The 26,286-nt window shown below is 37.7% G+C and overlaps 2 protein-coding genes across 6 annotated transcripts in view; both read left to right on the plus strand.

Moving 5' to 3' along the window:
• Positions 1 to 19,642, plus strand: part of LOC131149455 (uncharacterized) — a 41,303-nt gene extending 21,661 nt beyond the window's left edge. For 2 of the 5 annotated variants that reach the window (XM_058099904.1, XM_058099903.1), the window contains exon 2: positions 18,952 to 19,642. In XM_058099904.1, coding sequence (XP_057955887.1) covers positions 19,031 to 19,474 — 444 coding nt within the window. In that variant the 5' untranslated portion in view covers positions 18,952 to 19,030 and the 3' untranslated portion in view covers positions 19,475 to 19,642. The remainder of the gene's footprint in view (positions 1 to 18,951) is intronic. The other 3 variants (XM_058099902.1, XM_058099905.1, XM_058099906.1) reach the window with 2 other exon arrangements.
• Positions 19,643 to 21,967: 2,325 nt separating this feature from the next.
• The window catches only part of LOC131149456 (CBS domain-containing protein CBSX3, mitochondrial), a 37,422-nt gene continuing 33,103 nt past the window's right edge, over positions 21,968 to 26,286 (plus strand). The window contains exon 1 of the mRNA XM_058099907.1: positions 21,968 to 22,221. The gene's annotated coding sequence lies outside the window, so the exon portion shown is untranslated. The remainder of the gene's footprint in view (positions 22,222 to 26,286) is intronic.

Below are 26,286 nucleotides of genomic sequence, written 5' to 3' on the forward strand. Positions count from 1 at the left end.
ATGAAAGTGCTTCGTGGATGAATGTTGGTAAACGATAGGTTGGCTATTTAAGCAAGAGTGCTTTAGCTAGTGCTGCAAGGCCCTTCACAAGGGTGTGGAAATAGTTGGACTGTGACATTTTGTATCAGAGCCAAGTCGGTGACACTTGGTTAAATCCCAAGGTTGAGTTGCTACGTGAATTCGATTGCCTTCGTTGTTGGATTTGGAAAGCTTTGGTAAGTGACCATGACACCAAACAATGCTGAGAGGATCAGCGTGCTGGAAGCACAGGCTGAGACAACAACCAACATTGTGGCCGCGGAGGTGGCCCAGATGAGAGAACTTGTTGATGAAGTGATGGGATCACAAAAACATCAAGCAGGTTTGATAGGCAACATGTTTGAGGACTTTCGCCATACAGTGGAAACTTGCAGTTGCGGATGGCTGATCTGGATGCAAAGGTGAATCTGATGGTTCTTGCTATGGGGAACTCCAACACTTTGGGAGTTAGCAAGACCAAGGTACCAGAACCCAGGACGTATGGGGGTGCCCGAGATGCCAAGGAGTTAGAGAATTTCTTGTTTGATGTGGAGTAGTACTTTCGCGCTGTGAGGATGGCCTCAGAACAGGCAAAGGTGGATACTGCGACCATGTATGGTGACGCTAAATTGTGGTGGCGTACCAAGTACGGAGAAATTGAAAATGGAAGCTGTGTAATCGATAGTTGGGTAGACTTGAAGAGAGAGAGCTCAAGGCCCAATTCTTTCCTGAAAATGTTGAGTATAATGCAAGGAGAAAACTGAGAGATCTCAAGCATACGGGGTCGATCAGGGAATATGTGAAACAATTTTCTGCTTTAATGTTGGATATTCGGGATATGTCAGAGAAGGACAAGTTGTTCTATTTTCTAGAGGGGATGAAACCATGGACAAGAACTGAACTTCATAGGCAAAGGGTTCAAGACTTGTCAACTGCACAAGCTGCTGCAGAATGCTTGACTGACTACGGTGGTGATGATATCGCTTCGTCCAAACGGTTTGGCGGAGAGGGAAACAGTGGAAAGTCTTTCAAGAATGGCAAAGCCAAGAGTGGGGGAGCCGACTCCAAATCATCAACCTTAAAGGAAGCTTCGTCGTTTCAAGGGTTCAGCACACCCAATGGAAAGGGGAAGAGTAAAATTTCATGCTACTTGTGTGGTGGATCTTACAAAATGAGTGAGTGTCAACACAAGAGAGTACTCAATGCCTTACAAGCTTCTACTTCGGGAAAAGGGGTGGAAAGCGAGGAGGAAGAGGATCATGCCCCGAGGGTGGGTTCAGTGCGACTGGTGAGCGCATTGGAAAAGCAGGCAAAAACACCGAAAGTTACACGAGCAAAATGGTTAATGTTTGTGGACTTGAGGATAAATGGGAAAAGTACCCGCGCTATGGTGGATACGGGGCTACTCATAATTTTGTTTCGTAGTTGGAAGCATGGAGACTCAACTTATCCTTAGAGAAGGATACAAGACGCATGAAAGCAGTTAACTTTGTAGCCCAGCCTACTCTGGGAGTAGCCAAGCAAGTTACTGTAAAGCTTGGACAGTGGGAAGGTCATGCGAATTTCACAGCGGTGCCATTGGATGACTTTTCAGTCATTCTAGGAATGAAGTTCCTAAGGGGGATGAGAGTAGTGCTGATGCCTTCGGCTATTTCCCTGTGTCTGATGGGAGATCACTCGTGCATGGTGCAAGTCGTTGCAACAAAAGGAGACGACGGGAAGTCCCTTTTAGCCATACAACTCAATGAAGGATTGGGTCAGGATGAGCAGACACGTCTAGCCACGGTGGTGGTAGACAAAGTAGGCCAAGAGCTGGAGCCTACGACCATCCAAGCGGTGTTGGATGAGGATAAGGAGGTGTGCCGAATAAGCTGCCTCACAATTTGCCTTCACGACGGATTGTGGAGCATGAGATCGAGTTGTTATCAGGAGTGAAACCACCTGCTAAAGGGCCATGTCGGATTGTGCCTCGAGAGATAGTAGAGTTGGGTAAACGGCTTGATGAAAACATGAAGAGCATCTACGGAAGGTGTTCGACAGGCTGAGGGGAAACCGTCTGGATGTGAAGAAAGAGAAGTGTTCTTTCGCTCAGCGGAGCAACAAATTCCTTGGTCAAGTGGTTGAACAAGGTCGTATCCGGAGGGGTATGGAGAAGGTAAGGATGATTCAAGAACGGAAGATCCCCACTACAGTGAAGGAGTTGCGTTCCTTTCTTGGCCTTACTAGATACTGCAGGAAGTTCGTTGAGGGGTATTCGCGGAGAATGATTCCAATGACAGGACTACTGGGGAGGTATTATTGGCCGCACACGCGGGATGATGTGGTTGATTACACCAAAACTTATCTCACTTGCCAACAAGACAAGGGGGAGCGGAAGAAGTATGATACTTTTAGGGCCATACCAAAGTACTGTTGGGCAGAGGAGACGACACAATTTTTCCTTGTGACTTGTGAAACATTGGGGTGTTCCCCTAGTTATTATTTGTGACCAAGATTTAATGTTCACTGACAACTTCTTGATAGAGTTTTTCAGGATATTCAGGTCACATCTTGACATCTTTTGAGCTATCACCGACAGACAGACGGACAGATGAAGAGATTCAGAGAGCTGTTAGATGAGTACTTGTGCCATTTTGTCAACGACAACCAGAAGAATGGCGTGTAACTACTTGATGTGGCTTCGTTCTGTGGCAATACCCAAAGGAGCTCAACAATCAACAAGAACACTTTTGAGCCTTTTACAGGCCAGTTGACGCTGTTACCTCACACAGTGGGCGAGCCATTCAGACGAAAGAGTCCCAGGACGTACATCTTCACCAGAGAATGGAGACTGAATGTAGAGTTTTCCTGAGCCTATCTGGAGAGAGCTTCTAAATAGATGAAGAAGTGGGCAGATAAGGGGAGAAGACTGCAGTTTCATGTCAGCTGCCTTAAGCCGTTCAACGCCGACGCCAATGACCTGAGCGGAAGTTAGTTCAACAGAGCAGAGTTGAAGATAGTGCAACCTGACAGACGTGAAGTTGAAGAGATCCTTGCAGATAGAAAGTTCATATCCTCAAGGAAGAAGCGGTAGAAGTTCCTTGTGAAGTGGAAATGCCTTGATGACAAAGAAACTAGCTGGATTTCCGCGGAAGATATGCAACCGTTCGTGGACAAAGTTCAAGAGTACCTACCGCCAAAGTCTATGAGGACGTCGACCGCATAAGTGGGGGAGAATGTCACGAGCTAAGCTTGTTTAGGGCATTATGCTTGCCTGTGACCGCTTATCTCGTGTGCTTGGGATGAGTTTCCATCATGTAATCACTAGCGTAGGGTTATTTTCCGCTAGTAGTGTCTTTGTATGCCAAATAAGGCAGTATGACTCCTCGGTCACTTTAATGTTTCCTAGTGCCAGGATGATAATTACATAAAAACCTATTTAGGGGAGGGTGAGTGTTCATCAGTCATTGTAAAACTCACTAGCTATTGTCAACGTGTTTAGCCTACTTGCTTCCCTTGCTAAACACACCATGTTAACGGAGGTGTTGTTAGTGAATTACGTTTGCTTCAATGTTTACTGCTTGCTTGCCACGACTTTCATGAATTGATTACTGTTTCCGCTGCGATCTGAATGAATGTTAATGAAAATGCTTTGTGGATGAATGTTGGTAAACGATAGGTTGGCTAGTTAAGCAAGAGTGCTTTAGCTAGCGCCGCACAACCCTTCACAAGGGTGTGAAAATAGTCGGACCGTGACACCTAGGCATGCTCCACATTTCCCTAGGCAAGGTTGAGAGGACTATTGAGAACATTTCCCTAGGCAAGGTTGAGAGGACTATTGAGATGCTACAAAAAGGGTGTCAAGGTAGATGGAAGTGCCTATGAAGGGAAATTAGACCCGAGCTCAATTTTAGGCTAGTTAAAGAGATGGAGGATTTCTTTAACTGGTATCATATACTTGGCGAGGACAACATTTGGTTTTCCAAGATGAAACTTGCAGGACTAGCAAATAAGAATTGGCAAATTGTGCAGCAAACTTTGGAATGGTTGGGTGAGCCTCCTATTTACTTAGTGGGAAGCAATGAGACAATGATTAAAAAAAAAGTACATCCCTACTTTTAAGATCCAGTTGTTTAGTGAGCTTTTGAACCATAAATAGACGATTACTATTGCTAGCTATATTGATCGATTTGAGGAGTTGATGCTTAAGAGTGATATTGTTGAGGTCACACCTCACACTATGGCTAGGTCTATTAACGGTTACAAGGAAGATGTTGGGCAAAAGATTGATTATTCTCACCAGAGTCTTTAGAGGTAGCTTATCAGAAAGCTCTTGCCATTGAAAACTATCTCAATAGTTCCCATAGGTCTTCATCTCAAGTGAGCGAGTCTATTCCACATCCTTTCCTCAATCGAGGCCTACCATCCCTCAGTCTACCCCCAGAGAGAGTTCTACGATCACATCATGTTGTTTGCTTTGGTGGATCTAGTATTTCTTAAGCTAGTAGCTCATCTGTGTGGTGCCATCATTGTCAAGCCAAAAGTCATATTGCTTCCCATTGCCCCCAACAAGCCTTAGCTTTATAGCTTGAAATGGATGATCTTCCTGATTGTGAGATCAGGTTGTAGATGTTGTTGAGTACACCAGAGATGAGTGTGAGCTTGTTGATGATTTTGAGAAGGATGACTAACATGTTAGTGCGATTAGGTGTGTCTATCCGATACCATGGATAGTGGATGTGGAAATGGGTCACTACTTTCCACACTTTCATTCATTGTGGAGGTGGGACATGTAAGTTATTAATGGGGGTAGTAGCATGGATGTGATCTCCAAGGCTCCTCTAGGAAGATTGAATCTTAAGGGAGAGCCACACCTTCATCCTTTTAAGGTGAATTGGTCAAATCAGACAAATCTACCAGATACCGAGATAGGGTCTATTGTGATGTACTCCGGATGGATGTGGTCCATGTCTTGTTAGGGCAATCATGGTATTTGATCATGATGTAAGCAATCATGTTAGGGAAAACTGTTGTGTGTTTAGGCATAGATAAGAATATCATTTTGACCCCTACCAAGCTCACTCCCAAAGGACCCTAAGTTGATCCTAAGTAAAGGAACAAGATAGCCCTTCAAGTCCCTATTCAAAAGAAGCATTCACTTGCTTGATCATAGGGATTTTGAGCAAGAGAGGTTAGAAAACAAGTGCATTTTAGTAATCACAACTCTAGAGATTCCTTCTAAGGATTTGAGAGTTCATGTGAATACCCACTAAGGTAGGCGAGTTGCTAGTTGAGTCCTCTGATGTTGTGCCTAGTGAGTTACCCAATGAACTACCTATGCGAGACATTCAACATGTCATAGATCTCATTCTAGGTTCACAACTACCTAATCTGCCACATTATAGGATGAAACGTAAAGAGAGTGCTGATTTGAATAGGCAGGTAGGAGAACCCCTTGTCTAGGGCTTTGTGAGACGTATTACTAGCCCTTGCGGAGTACCAACTCTTCTAATTATGAAAAAATGGATCTTGGAGGACGTGTGTGGATAGGAGAGGCATCAACAAAATCACCATCAAGTATAGATTCCCTATCCTTAGATTTGAGGATATTCTTCGCATGCTAGTTGGCTGTAGTTGGCACTCCAAGATTGACCTACGTAATGTGAATCATCAAATTAGAATTAGATCAAGTGATGAGTGGAAAACGGATTTTAAGACCTAGGATGGTTTATTTGAGTGGTTGGGGATGCCTTTTGGACTCTCCAATGCCCCCAACACTTTTATGAGGGTTATGACACATGTTTTACAGTCATTCATAGGAAAATTCCTAGTGGTCTACTTCAATGATACACTGGTCTACTGTAAAACTAGGGAGGAACACTTGATACATCTTTATGAAATCTTTGTCACCTTGAGGGAAGAAAAGTTTTTTGCTAACCTAAAGAAATGCAACTTCTTATAGTCTAGTGTGCTCTTTCTTGGTTTCGTGATATACGCGCAGGAATAGCTATTGATCCAAGAAAGGTTAGAGCCATTATAGATGGCTTGAGCCTAAGCTTGAGCCTAGGACTATTATTGAGGTTCGTAGTTTTCATGGCCTCGGTGATTTGTATAGGCGAATCATAGGCCATTTTGGCTCCATCTTGGCCCTTATCATTGAGTGTTTGAAGAAGGGTGAATTTCATTGGGCCACATAAGCTTCTAGAGATTTTAGAGAGTGAAGGCTTTAGTAAAGTATTTTAGGTGGCTTGTGATGTCCCTGGGTTAGGTATAGGTGGACTCTTGAGCCAGGAGGGATGCCCTATAACACTTCTTTATTGAAAAAATCTCAGATGCTAGACAATGATATAACACATACGATAAAGAGTTTTATGCTGTAGTGCAATCATTGAGATCCCTCCAGCATTGGGGATACTACTTGTGATCCCAAGTGTTTGTACTCTTTTGTGTCCTTTACTTCAATATTTGAGCTCGAGTAGAAGTGAGTTCAAAGCATGCTAGTTGTGTAGAGTTCCTCAATGTGTAAAACTTTGTTCTTAAGCATCGTTTTCGTGTTGAGAATAAAGTGGTTGATGGCCTTACTAGGTAGCTATTATTCTCCATATCTTGAGAGCCAAGGTATTGGGTTTGATTGACTGAAAGACAAGTACTCTACTAGTCTTGATTTTAGGCTTATCTTTTAGGAGTTGAGTGAAGGATCTCGAAGAGATTTTGTAGATTTCATCATTTATGAGGGATACTTGTTTAGAGATATGCATTCTTTATATGTCTTTTAGAGATCTTTTAGTTTGGGAATTGCATGCGGAAGGGTAGTTGGTAACCTGGGGAGGAATAAAACCATTGTCTTAGTTGAGGATAGGTTTTATTGGCCTTCCTTAAAGAGGGATGCTACTAGTATAGTGTCTCAGTGTTGTCGCACTTGCTAGTTAGCCAAATCTAAGAGACAACATTGACCTTTATACCCCTCTATCATTTTCACACATACCTTGGAGAGACCTAAGCATGGATTTTGATGTTGGACTCCCTAAAACAGCCTGGAGACATGATTCTATATTTTTTGTTACTGATAGAGGTTGGACTACCAAGTAATAAGATTTCTGATTCATCTGATGCAGCTAAGTTATTCTTTAGAGAGGTTGTCAAATTGTATGGGTTGCGAGCCTCTATAGTGTCTTATAGGGATATGAAATTCTCTAGCTACTTTTGGAAGATACTTTAAAAATGTGTGGGACTCACTCGTTGTGTTCTTTCGCTTGCCACCACTAAAATAATGCTTAGATTAAGGATGTGAATTGTAGTCTTGGTGACCTACTTGTGTTGTGGGAGAAAAACAGGGCAATTGGGAATCGATGAATACATCCTCGAGTAAGAGTCCTTTTGAGTATCTTTTCCATTATAAACCTCCTGCATCCATTAATCTTGTTTCCTTGCTACTAGATGCTTGTATTTTTGAGCCATTACATTCATGAGTTGCATTAAGGTTGGTTGAAACCTTGCTATGAGTAATATGGATAATGAACTTGCTGCAAATGTGCATCGTAGAGCTAGAGAATTTAGTGTAGGTGATAGTTTCATGGTTTGCATAAGACTTGACGTTACCAGAGAAATTCTTTTAAAAAGCTCCATGCCTATGCCATTGGTCCTCCTCTCCTCATCCTTAAGAAACTTGTACCTAATGCATATTTACTTGATTTGCCTACTGATATGACCATTAGTCCAATTTTTAATGTGGAGGATTTGACATGTACTGTAGCACTTTTCAACCTCTTTGTTTGTCATCTCGTGCTCATGTAGGTTCAACAACTCGTCAATCTCTCTCTATTTCTTAACCACAAGAAATAGTGGAGTCTATGTTGGGTAATGAGTTCATGACATCTCTTGATGGATTTTGTCACTATTTCGTTTGAGTGGAGAGGTTGTCTTGAATCGATGGCTTGTGAAGGATGATATTCGTGATAGTGCTCTTAATTTGATGTAGTCATATTTGCAGTCCCACTCTTCGAAGTAGTGTTCTATTTAGTTAGGGGGAAAATGATGGAGGACCGTCTACATTTTCTATAAGCCGCCCATTTGGCACACGTATTTTAGGAGTTGGTTTAAGAATGTTTAGGAAATAGTATTTGTACGAGGGCCTCTTTGTATTATTTTGTGACTTCAGTATTTTGTGATATGTGTTTAGTAATAATAATGGGTGAAGTGCTGGACTTACAAGTTGATGTGCAGTTATTAATTTGAACTTAGACTATTGCAGTTTCCTTCTCTCTCTCTCTCTTTCCAGCATGGTTTTAAATTGTGGTTGTAGGTAGTGCCGCGTAATGGTCGCGGGTGTCACGGGGCAAGGGAGATGAGGGTGTTACATAATGGGAAGAGGTCGTAAATGGTTGCGAATTTTTTTCACGCATGCACAACCATGCCAAAATTGAAGAATAAGCATGAAATCCATTAATACATGAGTTTTAATGAATTTTGATTGCTTTTATTGAACCTACAAATAATTCTTAATAGGTGAATTATTTTTATATTAATTTTAGTGTGCTGTTTACAGAAAAACTCATATATATATATATATATATATATGTATATATATTATAGTTTGCATTACTTCAATGCGTAAAAATGGTAGAAATGTAATTGAAATGAAGAATCAATTAATTAGAGACATAAAATTACTAAAAATGAGTTTATGTAACATACATGAATTTGAAAAATGATTAGTATCAATTGTTGAATACATGAATACAATATTACAACATAGCACATGTCATCACCAAAAAGAATGGCGTGGAGGCTATTCAAAATTTGTATCTCTATTTTGAGATTGGGATTGGGAATTATCTTCCCACCCTTGTGGAAATATGTAGCTAAATATACCCATGTTTGCATCGTTTCGTTGTTACTCCTGAAAATCTACTAGTGGCGAAAATCCAACATTTGAGGTGCATAATGTCCTCCTTGATCATATCCTGAATAATGTCCATAAGGTAGGGCTGGGGTTGGCTTTATATAGCAAGTAGAAGGAGATTCACTAGACCTTGACCCACTAGGATAAGGATAATATGCATTATATGGATTATAATGCTATGGTGGTGGATATGCTGGATGCTAAGTGCTATCATGAGGTCCATATGATTGTGATGGCGAATCATTTAAACCAAAGCCTTCAAAACTATGAACCATATCATATGAATCTTCAGTAGAATCAAAATCTCGATGTTGGGGACTTCTTCTAATTTGTGCACCATGACTCCCATTAAGGCCACCACTAGTAGCACTCCTTCACCTGGGTTGTACAGATTGGTACTCAAGAGGAATACCCAATTCATAATTTTCGGGTATATAATGTAGTTCGACTAGGAGGATATGCATCCCCTACAAATGATGTCCCTGTGTCATACCCATAATCATATTCAGCACCGCTACCACCACCATTATCGTCCTCAGCCCCAGCCCCACCAACACTACCACTATCATCATCACTTCGTGGCCTCAAACTAAGGTTATCATCACTCTGTGTAAGTTCAGGATTTGAACTTAGATCATGCACATTTATTGGTGGCTGATCACCTCCTTTTGTAGGTACCACCAACCTCTTCGTCTAACCGTTTTGAGTTGTCTTGACCATCGAGTAATGGTGCCTCTCTCTTCTCTAACCATGGACTCAAATGATCATCTTCTTGGAAAATATAGTCCAAATTGATGGGGTTGAAACTATCTTCAATTTCCTATTGGCTTCTTCTCATTGTATATCTTTACTTTAATCTCATATTGTAATGTATGAAAACAAGATTTTGTAGTCTCATAAACTTTAGTCTATTTCTTGTTTTCGTGTGGATGAGGCTAAAGGTGCTCCAATTATGTTCATAGTTCGAAACTGATGTGGTTTCGCTAAAAATTCTTATTGCTATTCTTTGGAGCTCAAGAGCACACATGCTATAGTGGATTCACCATTCGGTTGCATTGAATAATTGAAGAAAAACGTATGTCAATATAGTTTATTTTCTAAAAGTCAAATTTGAACATAAAAACGAAAAAATAGATCCATTGATCCACTATTTAGCTACATTTACTAGGATTTGTTTGTTTCACTATCCTTTGAGCCAACGGGGTTTCAAATGTCCCCTGCCTATCCCAATACTTACTTGATTAATAGCCTGAATTTGAGTATCTATATCGGGTACTAGCTTGGTTATCACTTTATTAACTTCATCCATGACTTCTCTAGCAACTTTAGGAGAGGGTGGGGCACCATAAAGAAATTGGGGGTTCAAAAAATATCCTGAAATTAAATTACAAACATATTAATCAATAATAGTGTTTCAAAGCAGCCATGCGAGAACATAAAAATATAATATCTTGCATAAGTTAGAAGTTGAAATAATAAAAAACTATATTTTATTTACACTTACCAGTTGTGTGCAAGTCTAGGTGTAATTGAAAACTCCACCAGTTATTAATAATTTTGCAATAATCTTTGTAGAATTGATAATCTTTCTAAATGTCTAGCTTTGTCCTATCAATTGTCTCGTATAAGAAGCCCATGGTTGGTTTTTCATCACCATCAACAAAATTTAAGAATTTTATCTAAGGGTTCCTATACTTCAATTATGTTGGAGGCCTTTTGCTAGAACTTTTTCCCTAAGATAATATTTTTCGCAACATATGCTAGGCCTGATTTTGCCATCCCAAACCTTGACTTTTTCGAAGCATTTGATGTGAACATTGGCCTCAATGCTTGTTTATGTCTAATAATAGTCTCCAAGGCAATAAAATTGGTGACAAATCGAGTGAAGGTGAAGCAATTTATTATTTGTGAATTTCTTCATGAAATTCACTGTCCATGTGTGTTTGTAAATAAATGAAGTTATTGCTTTTGCATTTTCTTAAGACCTTCTTCACACTACTTTTCTTACCATTGTCTTCAAGAATAAGGTCTATACATGAGCTGCGCATGCTGTTCAGTAGAAATTGAGCCTCTTTTGCATTAACAAATTTCCTCCAACCTTCATTGTAGCTTCATTATCAGTCAATGTTTTGACAACATTTTTCTCTCCAATCTCTTCAACAACCTCGACCATTAATCTGAAATGAAATTATACATTTAATAATTATTATTATTGCTAACTAATTGAAAATATACGAGTCTATAATACTATTTATGTATATGATCAAAATTAGAAAATTACCTAAAATATTATTTAGATGTTCGGCATGGCACATTAGAGACATCATCTAACTTATGAAACACGATGTCTTTATTGTAGTAAACTAAAAAGTTTATTATGTGTTCTCTAGTTGGTCCTGACCAACCATCACACAAAATAGTTACACCTCCTCCTGCCAAATGGTAGGAAAAGAAGATATATAATCTTTCATTTCCTGATACTCTTGCTTCGAATAAATTTCAAAGTCCTTATAGGGTGATGGACCCTTCACCTCCTTTCTAACCTCTGTAACAACATTCCACATAGGCTGCATAAGTGGAGAGTTGGCTACATTCGTTGGAATCCGATTAAAAATTAGGAATTTTCCAACTGCTTTTCTTGTTTTACTTTTTAAACCTTTTAGTAGCTTATTGTTTAATTTTGGTTGTTTCGCACTCTTGGTTCTTTTTAAAATAAGATCCATTGCTCTTAGTCTAGCTTCAGGGGCATCGGGATTGATACATTGTTGTCCACTACCTCCAGCTTCTCGAACACCATATGATCGAGCGTTACAGAAACCACTGGCACCACCATTACCAAAGTCACCTCACTTTTCATAAATATTTCCTCCTTTAGTAGTTCTTGCTTGAAATATCTGTCTCTCTTCCCATTGTTGTTGTGACCATATGCTTTCTTGTCGAGCAAATCTCATTCTTTCTTCTTCTAAGTCTTCTTCAGAGTCTTCTTCCATTTCTTCTTGCCTTTTTTGTTTATCTCTCTTCCTTGTTCTCTTACTTGTGTGGTTACATTTGGGCATCTAGCCACTTGACCTTTTTTATGTGCCAAGTGTTATTTCAAGCGTGTAATACCTCCTTTAATTGTCTTCAAAGCTTACACATAATAATATGTTTATAACCGTCCACCGGGGTACCAAAGTGCCATCCAACGTCCTCATTGGGCAAGTCTTTATTTCCTTTCTTCTCACGTGGCATCTTGATAGACTTGATTTGATAATCTCCACACTAAACACATAGGAAATACAATTACAAAGTTATAGTCTTTATAGAAGAATGAAGATAAGATAGAACATACTAATAAGTACTAAATAGTCCTCTTAATTTAAAAAATTTATTACATAAAAATAAAATATAATCTTTGGTTAGAAATAGTAAGTAGTATAGTCTAGTAGACTAGAAGTACTCAATTACTTAGTATTTTTTAACTTTCTTTTTAAACAAAAAAACTAAACAACTTACTAGCTAAATATTTAATATTTTTTAAGTTTCTTAAATAAAATAATGCTCAATTACTCATACCATTTTTCACCTTGTTTAAATAAAATAAAAAAACTTAATGACTAAATAAAATAGATAAAGTATTTAAATACCATATAATTTTAATTATTTTTTACATAATATAAAATATACTTATACAATTTTTGGTTAAAAAGAATAAATAATTTACTACTAGACATAAGATATAAAATATAATTATATAATTTTTGGGTAAAGAGAATGAATAATTTACAACTAGAATATTACTTGGTCTTGGTATTTAAATATTTAATATTTGTAACTTAAATAAAATAAGAGATTCAAAATCTTTAAATAATTAAAAATTTAAAATATTAGATATTTCATCTATTAATAAAATAAGAGTTATAAAATAAGAAAAAATATGTTAATTATTTGTATATAATATATATATTTTAAGACCATTAAATTTATTTCTCAAATCTCAGTAATTAGCAATTCAGCTCTCGCATTCTCACACATTCAGCCTAATTGAACTAAGTCCCTAATCCTATCCCTAAACCTATAATAATATATAAATAAATACCCAAAATAACTATTAATTAAACCTAATAATATATAAATAAATACTCAAAAGTAACTAATAGCTAAACAACAAAACAAAAGAGGGAAAAAAGAAAAGCAGAAAAGAAGGAAGCATACTTGAAGAGTGAGCTGGCAGAGAAGAGGAGTGCACTCTCTTGGAGAAGAGGAGTCTCAAAGAGTCCAAGACTAGTGGACTAGAGCCTTTGCTCCGGAGGGCAAACTCGGCAAGAGCTGGCGACCTAACGTGCATCATGAGCTGCTACATAGCTGCCTGCCACTGCCAAACTGACATGGAGGCTCAAACAAGGGCTTCGAGTGCTTGAGGGGGAAGATTGAAGGCTCCTAACTCGATTTCTTCCCCAAACAAACCAAGATGGCTGAAGATTGGAGAAATAGAGAGGGGGGGGGGGGGGAGTGTTGGCCCACTGCAAACAAAGGATTTCTTCTTCTTCTTCTTCTTCAGCTTCAAACAACAAATCAAAGGTAAAATTTCTTGATTTTAAGCATTGGAATGGTAGATCTGCCAAGGATGAGTGGTTGGGAGGGGGTTCTGAAGGGAATTGTGAAAAGATGCGTGAATTGGAAAGATAAGAGCTGAAACACATTGTCGGTTGCTGTAACGGTCCGTAACGGATTGTAACGATCCGTAACAGACTGCAACAGTCCATAGCAGACAGCCATTACGTGCCGGCCGTTACAGACCATTATAGCAGTGTAACGGCCGTTATGGCCGTGAATCTTCTCCTTCCTTCTTCCTTCCCCATCTCTGTTCTGGTTCTGTCCTGCTGCTGTTGCTTCTCTTCTTCTTCCTATTTCTTTTGCTAGTTCTCTCCCAAATTCTCTTAGTTCTCTCCCTATATCTATATTCTATTACCTATCCTACACTTTTCTTTAAGAAAATAAATATTTTTTGAAAAGTATTTTCTAAAGAAGTACTTATTTGAAAAAGTACTTATAACAAGTAATTTTATAATACTTCTAGATAAGTACTTTTTTTTAGGAAAGTACTTTTTTTTTATAAGCGGTTCCAAATGATCCCTTGGTTTGTACTCTGTTGTCCTCTCATGAGAAGGTGTTTGATTCATAGCTTGGCAATTGGATTTGAAATCGATCTATTTGGATTGGTGGATTAGGATGGATGCTGAGAGCTGTTCAAACGTGTGGGCTATATTTATTTGAGGTTGTTAAATGAAACATATTTCATGCAAAATATACTTGATATATATATATATTCTAAGTGCTTTGCAATCTCTTACTATCTCTTTTAAATAATTAATATTCCTATTCAAAATTAGACCTATATAGTGGACCTTGCTCTCGAGCCCTCACCTGTTTAGGCATCAAGGATCTGGAGCGAGATTTAAGGCATGTGGTGAGGGGGCAACCTGGATTGGGGCTGAGATTACCAAGTTCTCCAAACACCTGTTCATATATGAATGCCCAATTAGATTAATGGTGGAGGGTCTCAATTGGAGCCGTATTGATGCAAGTTTGGATCAATGGCGAAAGAGACCTTTTGATGTTAAGGAAATCAAGGACTGTGTGTGTGAGTGAGCTGGGATAAGGTTGCCCTTGGCCTTTATGGGTTCACAATGACTTTCATCCATGAGAATTGAGGGGTGGTCTTGAATGGAGGTGTTTTGAGGTTTTTTGAGGAGTTTCACCATAATGTGGTGGTGAGGAATAGTGTGAACTCCACATTTATTACCCTATTTCCTAAGGAGAGATCTGTAAGGTTAGGGACCTTAAATCCATTAGCCTCGTCACGTGCCGGTATAAAATTCTAAGGTTTTACCATAGAGATTCCAAGTGGTCTTGGGGGGTTACAATTACCATGACTTTAGTGTGCTTCGTGATGGAAAAATTCTAGATGCTATGCTTATGCTTAATGAGGTTTTTTTGAATGTCAGGAGTGGTAGGACGGGGCTCTTATTTAAACTGGACTTTGAGAAAGCTTGTGGGGTTCCTCAGATTAGGTGATGTGTGGGAAAGGTTTTGGGGTGGTGTGGAGGAAATGGATCAAAGGTTTCCGACTTCGACCAACTTGTGAGTCATTGTTAATGGCTAGCCTAGAGAATGGTTCAAAGCATCTCGGGGGCTCAAGCAAGGGGATCCTTGTCTCCCTTTTTGTTGACCCTGTTGGTAGACTCCTGAAGTAGGTTGTTCTTGCACGCCCAGGGCTTGGGCCCTTCAAGTTTTTTGGGGGGGGGGGGGGGGGGGGGGGCGGGGGGGGTCTTCAGATAATACCATGTTGTTCCTCAAGGACAATATTGCAAAATTTTGCAAAGTCATTATCTTGCTTCAAATTTCTGAGAGAATTTCAGCTTTAAAGACCAACTTGTCCAAGAGTGGGGTGGCTGCTGCCAATGCGGCCATTGGATCTTTAGACTTTAAAAGTCTCAGCAGGGTGTGTTTCTCTCGAATGACCGCTTACTTACCTTGGCCTCTTACTTGCAGGGTACCCCTAACTCCATGACATTTTGGGATCTTGTGATAGAAAAGGTGGATAGGAGATTAGAGGTTTGGAAGAGGACGTACATGTCGTTTAGGAGCCGTGTCACTCTCATTAGTGCTTTTCTAACCAACATTCCCTTTTACTTCCTTTCCCTTTTAGAGTGCCTGTTAAAATTGCCAAGACTATAAAGTTAATGTGTGACTTTCTTTGGGCTGGTCAAAGAGAGGGCAAGAGAGAGCTCTTAGTCAGGATGTGGTCAGTAAACCTAAATCTGAAGGGTATTGGGGCTTGGCAATGTGGTATCCAAAAACATATCCTTAGTTGGTAAACGGTTGAGGTTTCAATTAGGAGTAAACTCTCTGTGGTACCAGGTGATCAAAAGCAAATATGTGCTTCATTGAAATGGGTGGGAGGCAAGAGGAAGTCGTATTATTTTTTATGCTTACCCGTTGAAGTTTGTGTCCCAGTTGGTAAGTCATTTCTTCCCTCTCACCCATTTCAAAGTTGGTATGGTAATAGGGTGTGTTTTTGGGAGAATGTGTTGGTGGGTGAGGCCTCTTTGGAGTTGAAGGTGCCCTGTTTGTTTTAGATTTCTTCTCTCCATAATGCATCTATCAGATCTTTCACTTCTTTTGAGGGAGGTTCTTTCTTTGCTGGACCCTTTTGTCCTTATATGCCTCTCAACCCTGTCATGTTTATTATGTGCTGTGAGACCAAGTAAACAAATGCTCACCTTTTTTCTGCAGTGCAAGGTGGCATTACAGCTCTGGAATGCTCTCTTCTCTTACAGAGGTGAAGATTGGGTCACACCTTGGAACGTGGGGAACTTCTTGCTAGTGAAACGTAGGGGCTTTGGCTCTAGTAGAAAGTGAGGTGCTTTATGGCAACAAAGCCATGGTTGCTATGAAATCCATGTTCCTAGTCTTGCTGCCTGCAGTTATTGTCTGGCTGTTAGATATTATATTATTTCTTGTAAAAAAAAAAAAAATTACTTCTAGGCATGTTCTTTTATTCTCGCCTGCCCCAACTAATATGTTCAGGATGATAAATAGATGTTAGCTTTTAGTTAAAATTTAATAATTATGCTTGTCAAATGTATAGTTTCTTACGTTTTGTGATTTGAATTGTATGATTCTTATCAATTCCACACCAAACCAATTTGATTCTTACTAGATAATCAATAAACAACTGAATCATTGTCGAATCTATCAATCACCTCCTGAATCTATTAAATCCATCAACTCACGCGATTTTGAATGTATCAAATTCAGTCAGAACGAACTAGTTTAAAACCCCAAAACAACAACCTTTCTTTTCTTTTTTTCTTGCTCTCTCCCCTCCCCCGGGCACAATTGCCTTCCATGCCTTCTCTATGCCTGTTTTGTTCCAAGAAAGAGGAGAAAACAGAACTTTTGATCTTCTATTGCCTTCGCAAAACCATTCTTCATCACTCTTGGACTTGGAGGAGTATAGTTCACTGTTTTGCCATTGTGGAAGAAGGGGGCTAAGGTGGCACTCGCAATTCGCTTTGTTTTTAGTAGCTATTCAATTACTTATTAGTTTTGTTTTAGTTACATTTTTTTTTCTAAAATTTTTTGCTTTTTAAGTAGAGAAAGCTGCATGAAGTTTTTTTTTTTCTTGATTCCTTCCCTTAAACAACATAAGGTTCACTTCTTTTGTTTGTTTTATGTATATCGGTATACGCCTGCAGTTTGGAATCGATTTTGGAAATCTGTATGAGTCTTGTGATTCGATTCTCGATTATCAGTTCCCAAATTTGGGATTTTGATTTATTCAATTTGACAACTATTGTGAACTGAGCATGATCTGCCCTTCTCCATGGAATAGATAGTGTGCATACCAGAAAGGGCTTAGAAATCTCCTCCTATTGGTGTAACTGATGAAAGAATTAAACATTTCTTGTGGTAAAAACAATTTAAGAAACATTATCATTTTAAGGTACCAATAGACACCCAAATATCAAAGCTACAAATTACTCAAAACTAAATATATAATTTGTTTTTAAAAATGGGTAATAATTCCTATATAATTTCTGCCAAAAAATAATAATAATAATAATTCCTATATAATGAAGTAAAATATGTGGGACATTTAAACCAACAATTTGGATGCAATTGAACTCTTTATAGTTTTATTCTTAACAATATCAGATACTGCATTGACCAATTTTTTAATGATGCTCCTGTATCAATGGATTATGAATCAATATTTCCTGTTGTGAGAAAATTGAAATATTGCAGTTCGAATGTTGCAATAGTATTAAAAATGCAACACAAAAATAATATTCCATACTATGTATGGGAATGCAACTTGGAGGAAACGTGGATGGATTTTACTTGATTTAATATGATATCTATGAGTTAATGTTCTAGATATTTTTACATTATGCCTCTCATCAAATCCAATGCGGGATCCACTTTTATATTGTCCTCCCATGCATGTCATGCTCCTATATCTCATGCTTCTATATCTCAGTGCCTCAATGTGGTTGGACATGGATGCCTGTCAATTTGAATAAACCTTTCACTCGTTCTAAATTATGAGAAAAATGTATAGGGATTGTGGCCATATATCACATCAAGGTAAGCATATTGCACATGGAAAGTATAGAAGGGGAATAAGATTTTAATGGTGTGTTTGAGGTCATTAATTGGATGATCTGAATTCTCACAAAAGCTCTGAAGCTGTTTGAATTGTCCAGCCCTTCCATCTCTGGATCTAACTTGCATTTCTAATGCCTAAAATCTCCCAAGCTGTTTGAACCGTCCAGACCTGCAACTTGCATTCCTAATGTCCTCGACAAATTTGATTTATTGTTGTTCTTGCGTCTCTAATGTCCATGACTAATTATGGGCCTGTTTGGTATTGTTGATATTTTCTATTTCCATTTTTCCATAGTGAAAAAACAGATTATAAAAACGTGTTTGCTTTTGTTGTCAATTTTCTATTTTTGTTGCCGGTTTTCAGCAGTTTGCCAAAAAACTGAAAATTAGATTCTATTGTTTTCAATTGTTTTAGTAACCTGTTGTTAGAAATTTTAATATTCAGACATAGTTTTTTGGATTAAATTATTCATTTTATATACTTTTAAATTAAAATCAAAATTAAATGATCATATGAATTTAAATATAATTAAAAAATATACAAATTTTAAATGATGAAGCCAATTACAAAATACTTTTACTATTTTTTAATTGTCATGTCCAATAAAATTCTTATTGTAAAGTAAATTCTGAAAGTAGAACAATTAAGTAATTTCTTAATGTGTTTTATTTGTAATTTTATTTTTTAATCATATTTTTATAATATTTTGATTTAAAGATGAAAAGTAACATTTTTTTAATTAAGTTTTTAATTTGTATTAGTTTTATAATTGTTAACCAAACAGGTTGTTGGTTTTTAGTTTCTAGTTTCTGTTTTTGGTTTTTGGTTTTCGTTTCTCTAATTTTTGACAGGGATACCAAACGGTCCCTAAATTTTTGTGTTGCTTTTGCACTAGGCCCTGTGGTTATGAAGGATCATTTACAAGTCATCTTTGTGCTTTTGAACTCTCATGTGTAGTTTGTCTTTTGTCAAAGATGCAAGATCCAAGAATGCTGCTACCTAAGGAAGTTCTGAATATGAAGACGTGGAAGAAGAAATCCTCAAGCCAAGATCAGTCACGAGGGAGCAATGTCAAAGAAGTTCAAGACGTACTGCAGCACCTACCATTTGAAGTAGGGCAGAAGGCCTCCAAAAGAAGTTTGATGAAGGATGTTTCTGCACTTCTCCAGCAATCTGAAAAATCATCAGATTCTTTGCCCGACACTTCTACATGTGGCAATGAGTACCGGGCCTTGAGGCGGAAGTATTTGCTGCTGGAAGAGGAGAGCTTTGGTCTAGGAAGAGAATTGAGAGAGATGGAAGATGAGGTTAAAATGCTTGAAGATGAGAAGCTGGCGCTCTTGGACCATCTTGTTGTGTTAGAAGGCCTGATTGATCCCTCTGAGAGTCGGTGTGGGCAGCAAAAATCATTGAACTAAACTCATTGATTTGTTCCTACGTCGTGCCTTAGTGGCTGAGACACTGCAATCTGAACTGCAGACAGACAGTATTTGGCACCTTCATTTGTGTAATGTTGGCAAAAGACAAATTGCCCCTTGCATAATATATATATATATATAAGAGATGGTTCTACCTTTAATGTCAAATCTAATTTCTTAGATTTTTGAGTTTTTAAATTATTTTATAACTAAATTTTAACTGGTTGGTCTTTCATCTCTTGAAATGTTATTGGCCCATTTAATTATTTGTTATGTCAATTTAAAAAAAATAGTAATGGACTTTTAACCTAATTTGGAGACATGATTTTTGATCCCTTAATCAATCCCCTAGGTCCTTTTACATTTTTTTCCCTTCCCAGTCCTCTCTCTCTCTCTCTCTCTCTCCTATCCAAATTTCTTTAAATTGCAGATTTAAGCTTTCTCATACCTTTATTTGGCACATTTTTTGTTTAGCAAATCACTCTTACACTTCCATGGTTGACTTTCACTTGCATCAGAGAAATTGTAATTGATTGAATAGATGTACCTATTAAGATTCATAAATTTGAGGGTTAGAACCTTTTGCATGTAAGTTCATAAATTGTAAGGTAGTATAAATATGAAAAATTCCAAGAAAATATAGTAAATGTTGATGAAGTTCTAGCAGTAACACTGGTCAAACATTAATTGATATTGGCATGCAAATGAATTATATTTTTTTTATTACTATATTGATTTAGAATTTGTTTAAAGTACAATTGATACTTGCAGTATAATCAAATAAAAAAAAAGCTATTTTACAAAAGACATTTTTTGTTTAAGATAAATTTAATTTTAAAAAATATATTTTATTGAAAAAAAATCTTAGAATATAAACGCTACAAAATACTTAAATATCTCATATATATATATATATATAAAACACACCATTCTGTAAGATTCTGTTAAATTCATTTATACAATTGGCAAATGCAAGTTCTCCCACTTACCTGCAGGATCATGTTAGTCAAAGGACCCTAAACTATCGCCGTCATTGTTTTCTTTGACAAAAACACGTACAATTCCTTTTTCATCCGCAACTTATATAAACAGCAAACACTTTTTGATTACACCCTTGAACGGGCGTCTGCGCAACAGTTCACCGTCCACATCACATAGAAGCTGCACCTCTTGCACCTCTCGTCTGTTTTTGCATCACATAATAAGCAAGATATTATAGGCATGTTTTGAAGAATTTGACTTTTGTGCACACACCAAGTCTTGCCTTGCGATCGCAATGGGAATGGGCTACATGTACTTGCACCTCTTGATGTTATTGTTCGAGCCCTTCCCAAATTCATTATCTGCAAAATGTATTCATTGAAATTAAAACAAAGTACACTTATACTTACTACAACAACACCTCTGCTTCTATATCTGCACCTACTGTGCCATGTATAGATAAGATGTTTGATTGTCTATTAGACAATTATCACACTGAAACAAGGGTTATGTAAAGTTTGCATACAAAGGTTCACGTTTATTCATGCAAATTGAAACCAATACATAGCTGGAGTGAAGGGAAAACCAACTTTTGCATATGTAAGCCTTGCATGGAGGTGGCATGAAGGTGCATGTAAAATGTTATGTAAGACATAAACTGACTTTGGAAAATTGGTTCGTTGACATGATCCTTTACACACAAGAGATGACGACTGGGCCAAGGCTGATTTCTTTCCTCTTTTATTCATTATATACTATTATATGTAATTGTGAAATATTTTGAATGTAAATAAAAGTATTTTAAGAAACTCTTTTGAAACTTAGTTCATTATATAATTTAAGAAATTCTTTTGAAACTTAGTTCATTATATAAATTGCATGATGGGGGAGGGGTGAAATTTTTAACAGACCAGACTTTTGAAAAGTCAATGAAAGGTAATGTAAAATTTGCATGCAAAAGTTCATAATTATCCATACAGAATGAAACAAAATTTTGGATCAATGTAGTCATATAAAGTTATGCATGAAGGTATATAAGACCATGAAAAAGAGTAATTGACTTTTGGAAAGTTGGTTAGTTGAACTTAAGCCACCTTTTCAAATGCAGTAAAGTTTATGTAAATGGGCCACATAAAAGCCATGCATTATACATAATTTGATTGTTTGATAATCGGTTTATACTTCATTAACTGACTAATGAAAAATTAGTTTTGTCTTTTGGATAATTGGTAACCTTACCGACAAAGCAAAAGTTAATTTTGTTTTAACATATTTTTGTAAACAATTTACCAATAATCATATAGTTGTATTTTTTTTACTTAATATTTAATATTTTTATAAAAATTCTAGCACTGCATTTAGAAGTATAAATTTCAAATCTTGAACTTGAATTAGAATGAATTTCAATAATTTGTAATAAAAATTTTTATTATATTTTATTTAAATTTAATATAATTTCAAATTGAAGACTTTTTAAACATAGATAGTGGATAATTGTTGGGATGGTCATGTGCGCTCGGTCACACTGCGCAAAAGCGTATATATTAAGTGCAGTGTACCAAAGGTCGACGTCAAACTTCACATGCGTCTTTTTAGCAAGACTCGGATACCGGTGTATTTTGGCGCTGTTCTCTAAACGCTGTAGTTCCCCCGATTATTTTTATTCTTATCCTTCTCTTGAAACTACTAAGAACTTCTTATTGGCGTCTCCGCTGTGAGCTTCTCGTCGCCGGAACTGCTCCTCCTCAACGGCAAGGGCATAACAGGTTTGATTCTTTGTCCCTCTCCTTCTGTTTTGAGTTTTATCAGGTGCAAAATTGTGTACCGCTTTGGGTGATGTTAAGATTTGAGAGAAAGTTGCAAAAAGTTACTACAGAAGTTGAACTCTGGGATTCTAGATTGTTCTCTTTTCCTATGTTGTTATTGTTGCTGTAGAACTCTGCTCCGTGCGAATGCTCTTTTGCAATGTCATTTTAAGATTTGAGGATTTTAGACTCCCTTTCCTCATGATTCCATGGCTTTAGTTTCTCTTTCTCTCTGTTAATCGAGCCCTCTGTTCTTCTATATCTCCGATCAAAGACTTTGAGGCTCTCTCTTTACCTCTCTCTCTCTCTCTCTCTCTCTCTCTCTCTCTCTCTCTCGGATCAAAGAGGTTGCGTCGCTCTTTCTGCATCTCAGGGCAAGTCAGTGTTTTTTTATTTTTATTTTTTATTTTTTTTGTGTTTTGACATTTCAAAAATATTTGAAAATTTTTAAAAATTATTTTCGATTTGGTCAAATTTGTTAAATTTTTGGCTCTCTAGGCCTCTCTTTGCGTAATTTAGGATGTATGTGAGTTGTTTTTGAAGGTGCAGCGTGATTGGTTTCTACTGTTTGCTATGAGGGAAAGCTTGTTTGTTATGTGAAATCGGGGAATCATGTTGATTCATTTTGAAGCAAATTAAAAACCTTAATGAATTTTTTAATTGATTTGGTTGTGTCTCTGTTGGTTTAATGACTGCAATCATTGGCTAATAAAATTTCCAAAGCTTTACTCATATCTCAGATATGCTTCTGTTTTACTTTTTTTTCTGCGCCCCTGGGGAGTTGAATAATGTACTAATATTAGAACATATATAAAGTTAGTGAAAACCTGAACCAACCTGTACTAATATTAGAACATATATAAAGTTAGTGATAACCTGAACCAACCTAATCTCTGCCTCTATTTTTCTCTAATCAAGTCGGTTCAGTTGAGTTCTTCTTATGATTGGTTCAGTTTCATTTAGCTTTGGGTTATCCCTAATCTTAATGATCCCAAGTCAAATGCACCACTACTAGCTTACTGGCAGTCTTGGGTCTTGCTAGAAATAAATGATTTTTTTTTTTGTATTTCTAGAAATAAATGATTTTTTGTATTTTACTTTGTTAGTTGCTCACTATCCTAGGATAATGTGATGGTTTCTTGAAAATGGTCACACGTTTATGTTTATGTCCAATTGGGTTCTTCCATTAACATTTTACTTTTAAGTTTTAAGGATCAATGATTGTTATGGGAAAAGATAATCCCACTCCAAGAAATCCACACATGCAAAATCTTGCAGTGAAAATAAAATGTAATAAAAATAATAAAAGCATGCATGAATCCATTATCTGATGTTACAAAAATGAGAAAGAGACAACTAGTGAATTCCAACATTTAGATTCAATGTAGGTTTCTGGTCCCCTTCAATTTGACAAATAATCCGGGCTCTAATCATATACGCATGGGACAAACGCAATCAAGAAAGCTCCACATGTGTACACTCGAATGTTATATAGGATAGAAGGGGACTGAGTGTGGATGGCCCTATGGATCACCATTATGGCATAACCCTAATCTTAAATTGGGTTTAATACTTAGTCCTAGTCCTCTTTTCCAAAATTTCCCCTCATTTATGCACCTTACTTGGTCGCTTGGTGATGCTCATAACCTTAAGAAAGAGAATACTTGAATTTTTAGACATGGTAATAGAAAAATAACTTTATGAATAGCTAAGTCCATAGAGAAAATTGTTGACTTGAGGTTACCTCCTTGGTGACAGTTTCTAGCACAAAAAACTTGCAGTTGCAGGATATTTGAAAAAGAGGGTGAACTGTCAAGGTCTACGTTAGCTTTCGCATCAAATGGGGAGTTAAGTTTGCCTTTGGGTCTAGTAGTCAAAGGCACGCCTATGCGCGAGGCACATAGTGCAATGGGGCTTGCATCTTAAAGGGGTCTAGGTGAGGTGAAAAAAGGGTGAACTGTTAAGGTCTATATTAACGTTGGCATCAAAAGGGAGTTAAGTTTGCCTTTGGATCGTAGTAGTCAAAGGCACCCTAAAGCACGAGGCACATAGTGCAATGGGGCCTGCATCTCAAAGGGGTCAAGGGGTGAGAGAGAGGGGGAATTGCCAAGGTTTATGTTAGCTTTGGCATTAAATGGAGAGTTAAGTTTGCCTTTGGATCATAGTAGTCAAAGCATGTGCCAAGCGCGAGGCAGATAGTGCGATGGGGCTTGCGCTGCAAAGGGGTCAAGGTGAGGTGCCATTCAAAAAGCTCAAAGAGGTGCAGTCATGCAGAAAGGTGACAGGTGCAGTGAGGCAATCATATGTTTTTATCATATATCTTTTTTTCTCCTCATTTAATTTCAGCCATCCAATTTATGTCTATGACTTTAATATAGGTGTAAAAAAACGGATAATATCTTATTTTATAGTGCATCTGAACCATCAATATCTCTTGAACCCAAAAAACGAGTTAGTCTTATCTCTTCATCTTGTTTTCGTTGTCAATTGACAAAGGTTTTCTCTCATTTTTTTTTTTCTTGTTATTCTTCTTGATTGACCAAAATCAGAGATTCTGCTGCTCAGCTGATCCCAGCCAGAGCTTCTGTGACCCTCTTGTTTGTTTATTTATTTATTTACTATCTGGGTTTTGGAAGTTCTGCTACTTTTTCTTGAAAGTTCTGCTCTGCAGCTCTGCTGCCATTGATCTTTTCTCTTTTATTCTTCTTTTGGCCTGCTCTGCTGTTGTTGATCTGAGTTGCTGGGATCCAATGATACCCTTTTTTCAAATATTTTGGCTGTTTTTTTAAAATATAATCTCTGCTACTTTTTCCTGAAATTTCTGCTTAGCTGCTCTCAGTCTTCTTCTTTTCTTCTTTTTCTAGCTTGCTCTGCTGCTTTCAGTCTGAGCTGCTGTGAATTCATTTTGATTTTTTTTTCTGTTTTTCCCCTGAACTTTCTGCCACAAACACTGTATGCTATTCCCCCTCCCCCCTTTTCTACCTCATTCCCTGTCCCCCCCCCCCCTTGCTGCTTGATATCTATAATTTCTATGCATTTATGTTCTGGTATTGAATATATAGTAATTTTTAGATTCAAATATTAGTGCTTACTGTTTACACAAGAATCCATTACATTGAGCATTTTCCTCACAATTTTAAATTTTAGTAAATGTGCGCCTCACCTTTGTGATGCACACACCTTTGTGTCATGCTTCATGCCTATGTATATCCTTTGTGACTATTATGTATGAATTTGAAGACACTCAACCTCCTGATATCACCAAACTGTTAAGTGAGTTTTAGGTATCACTCCTGAGGAGATTCTTGATGGGTTGTCGCTTATGAGAGACATCCAGTGCGTATTAACTTTGTATCTGGGTCCCAGTTATTAAATCTCTTGCATTTTAGGTTGAAACATAGGTAGCTTGCTGAAATGAATGGACGGACAGGTGGAGTTCAGGGGACATATTATGCGAAACTTAGTTTTTTTACCCTGGAGAATGTCAAGTACATGCTTCCATTTAGATTAGTTGGCAGGTTCTAGGACCCATCTGTAGAGAATAAGAATGAATCAATTGTATATTCAATTGTGTATTCTTTACATACTTGGGTCTCTATTTAACATGTACACAGAGAATAAAATATGGAAAAACAGAAGAGGACACAACTTGCAATTGAGATGTGTAGTTTAGCTTCAGTGGGGGGTCTCAATTTATAGCCTTTGACTTGTGGCAAGATCTCATGGTAGGTGGTGGTGGCTCACCCACCATGGTAGGTGGCGGTGGCGGTGGCGGTGGCTCACCTACCATGGTAGTGGTCGTCATTCCCCAACCGCGGTCGTCGTTCACACTGCTGGCCGTCATTCACCAACCGTGGCCGTCGTTCACACTGTAGGGATTTCTACACTCCCCCTCAAGTTGGATCATAGATGTTGATCATATCCAACTTGCCAATGAAATCCTCAAAGAGTTGCCGAGGTAGTCCCTTGGTGAATGTGTCTGCAGTCTGCTCTTTTGTAGGGACATATGTCATGCAAATAGTTCCT

Source organism: Malania oleifera, chromosome 2 (assembly GCF_029873635.1).
Source record: "Malania oleifera isolate guangnan ecotype guangnan chromosome 2, ASM2987363v1, whole genome shotgun sequence".
Lineage (NCBI taxonomy): Eukaryota > Viridiplantae > Streptophyta > Magnoliopsida > Santalales > Ximeniaceae > Malania > Malania oleifera.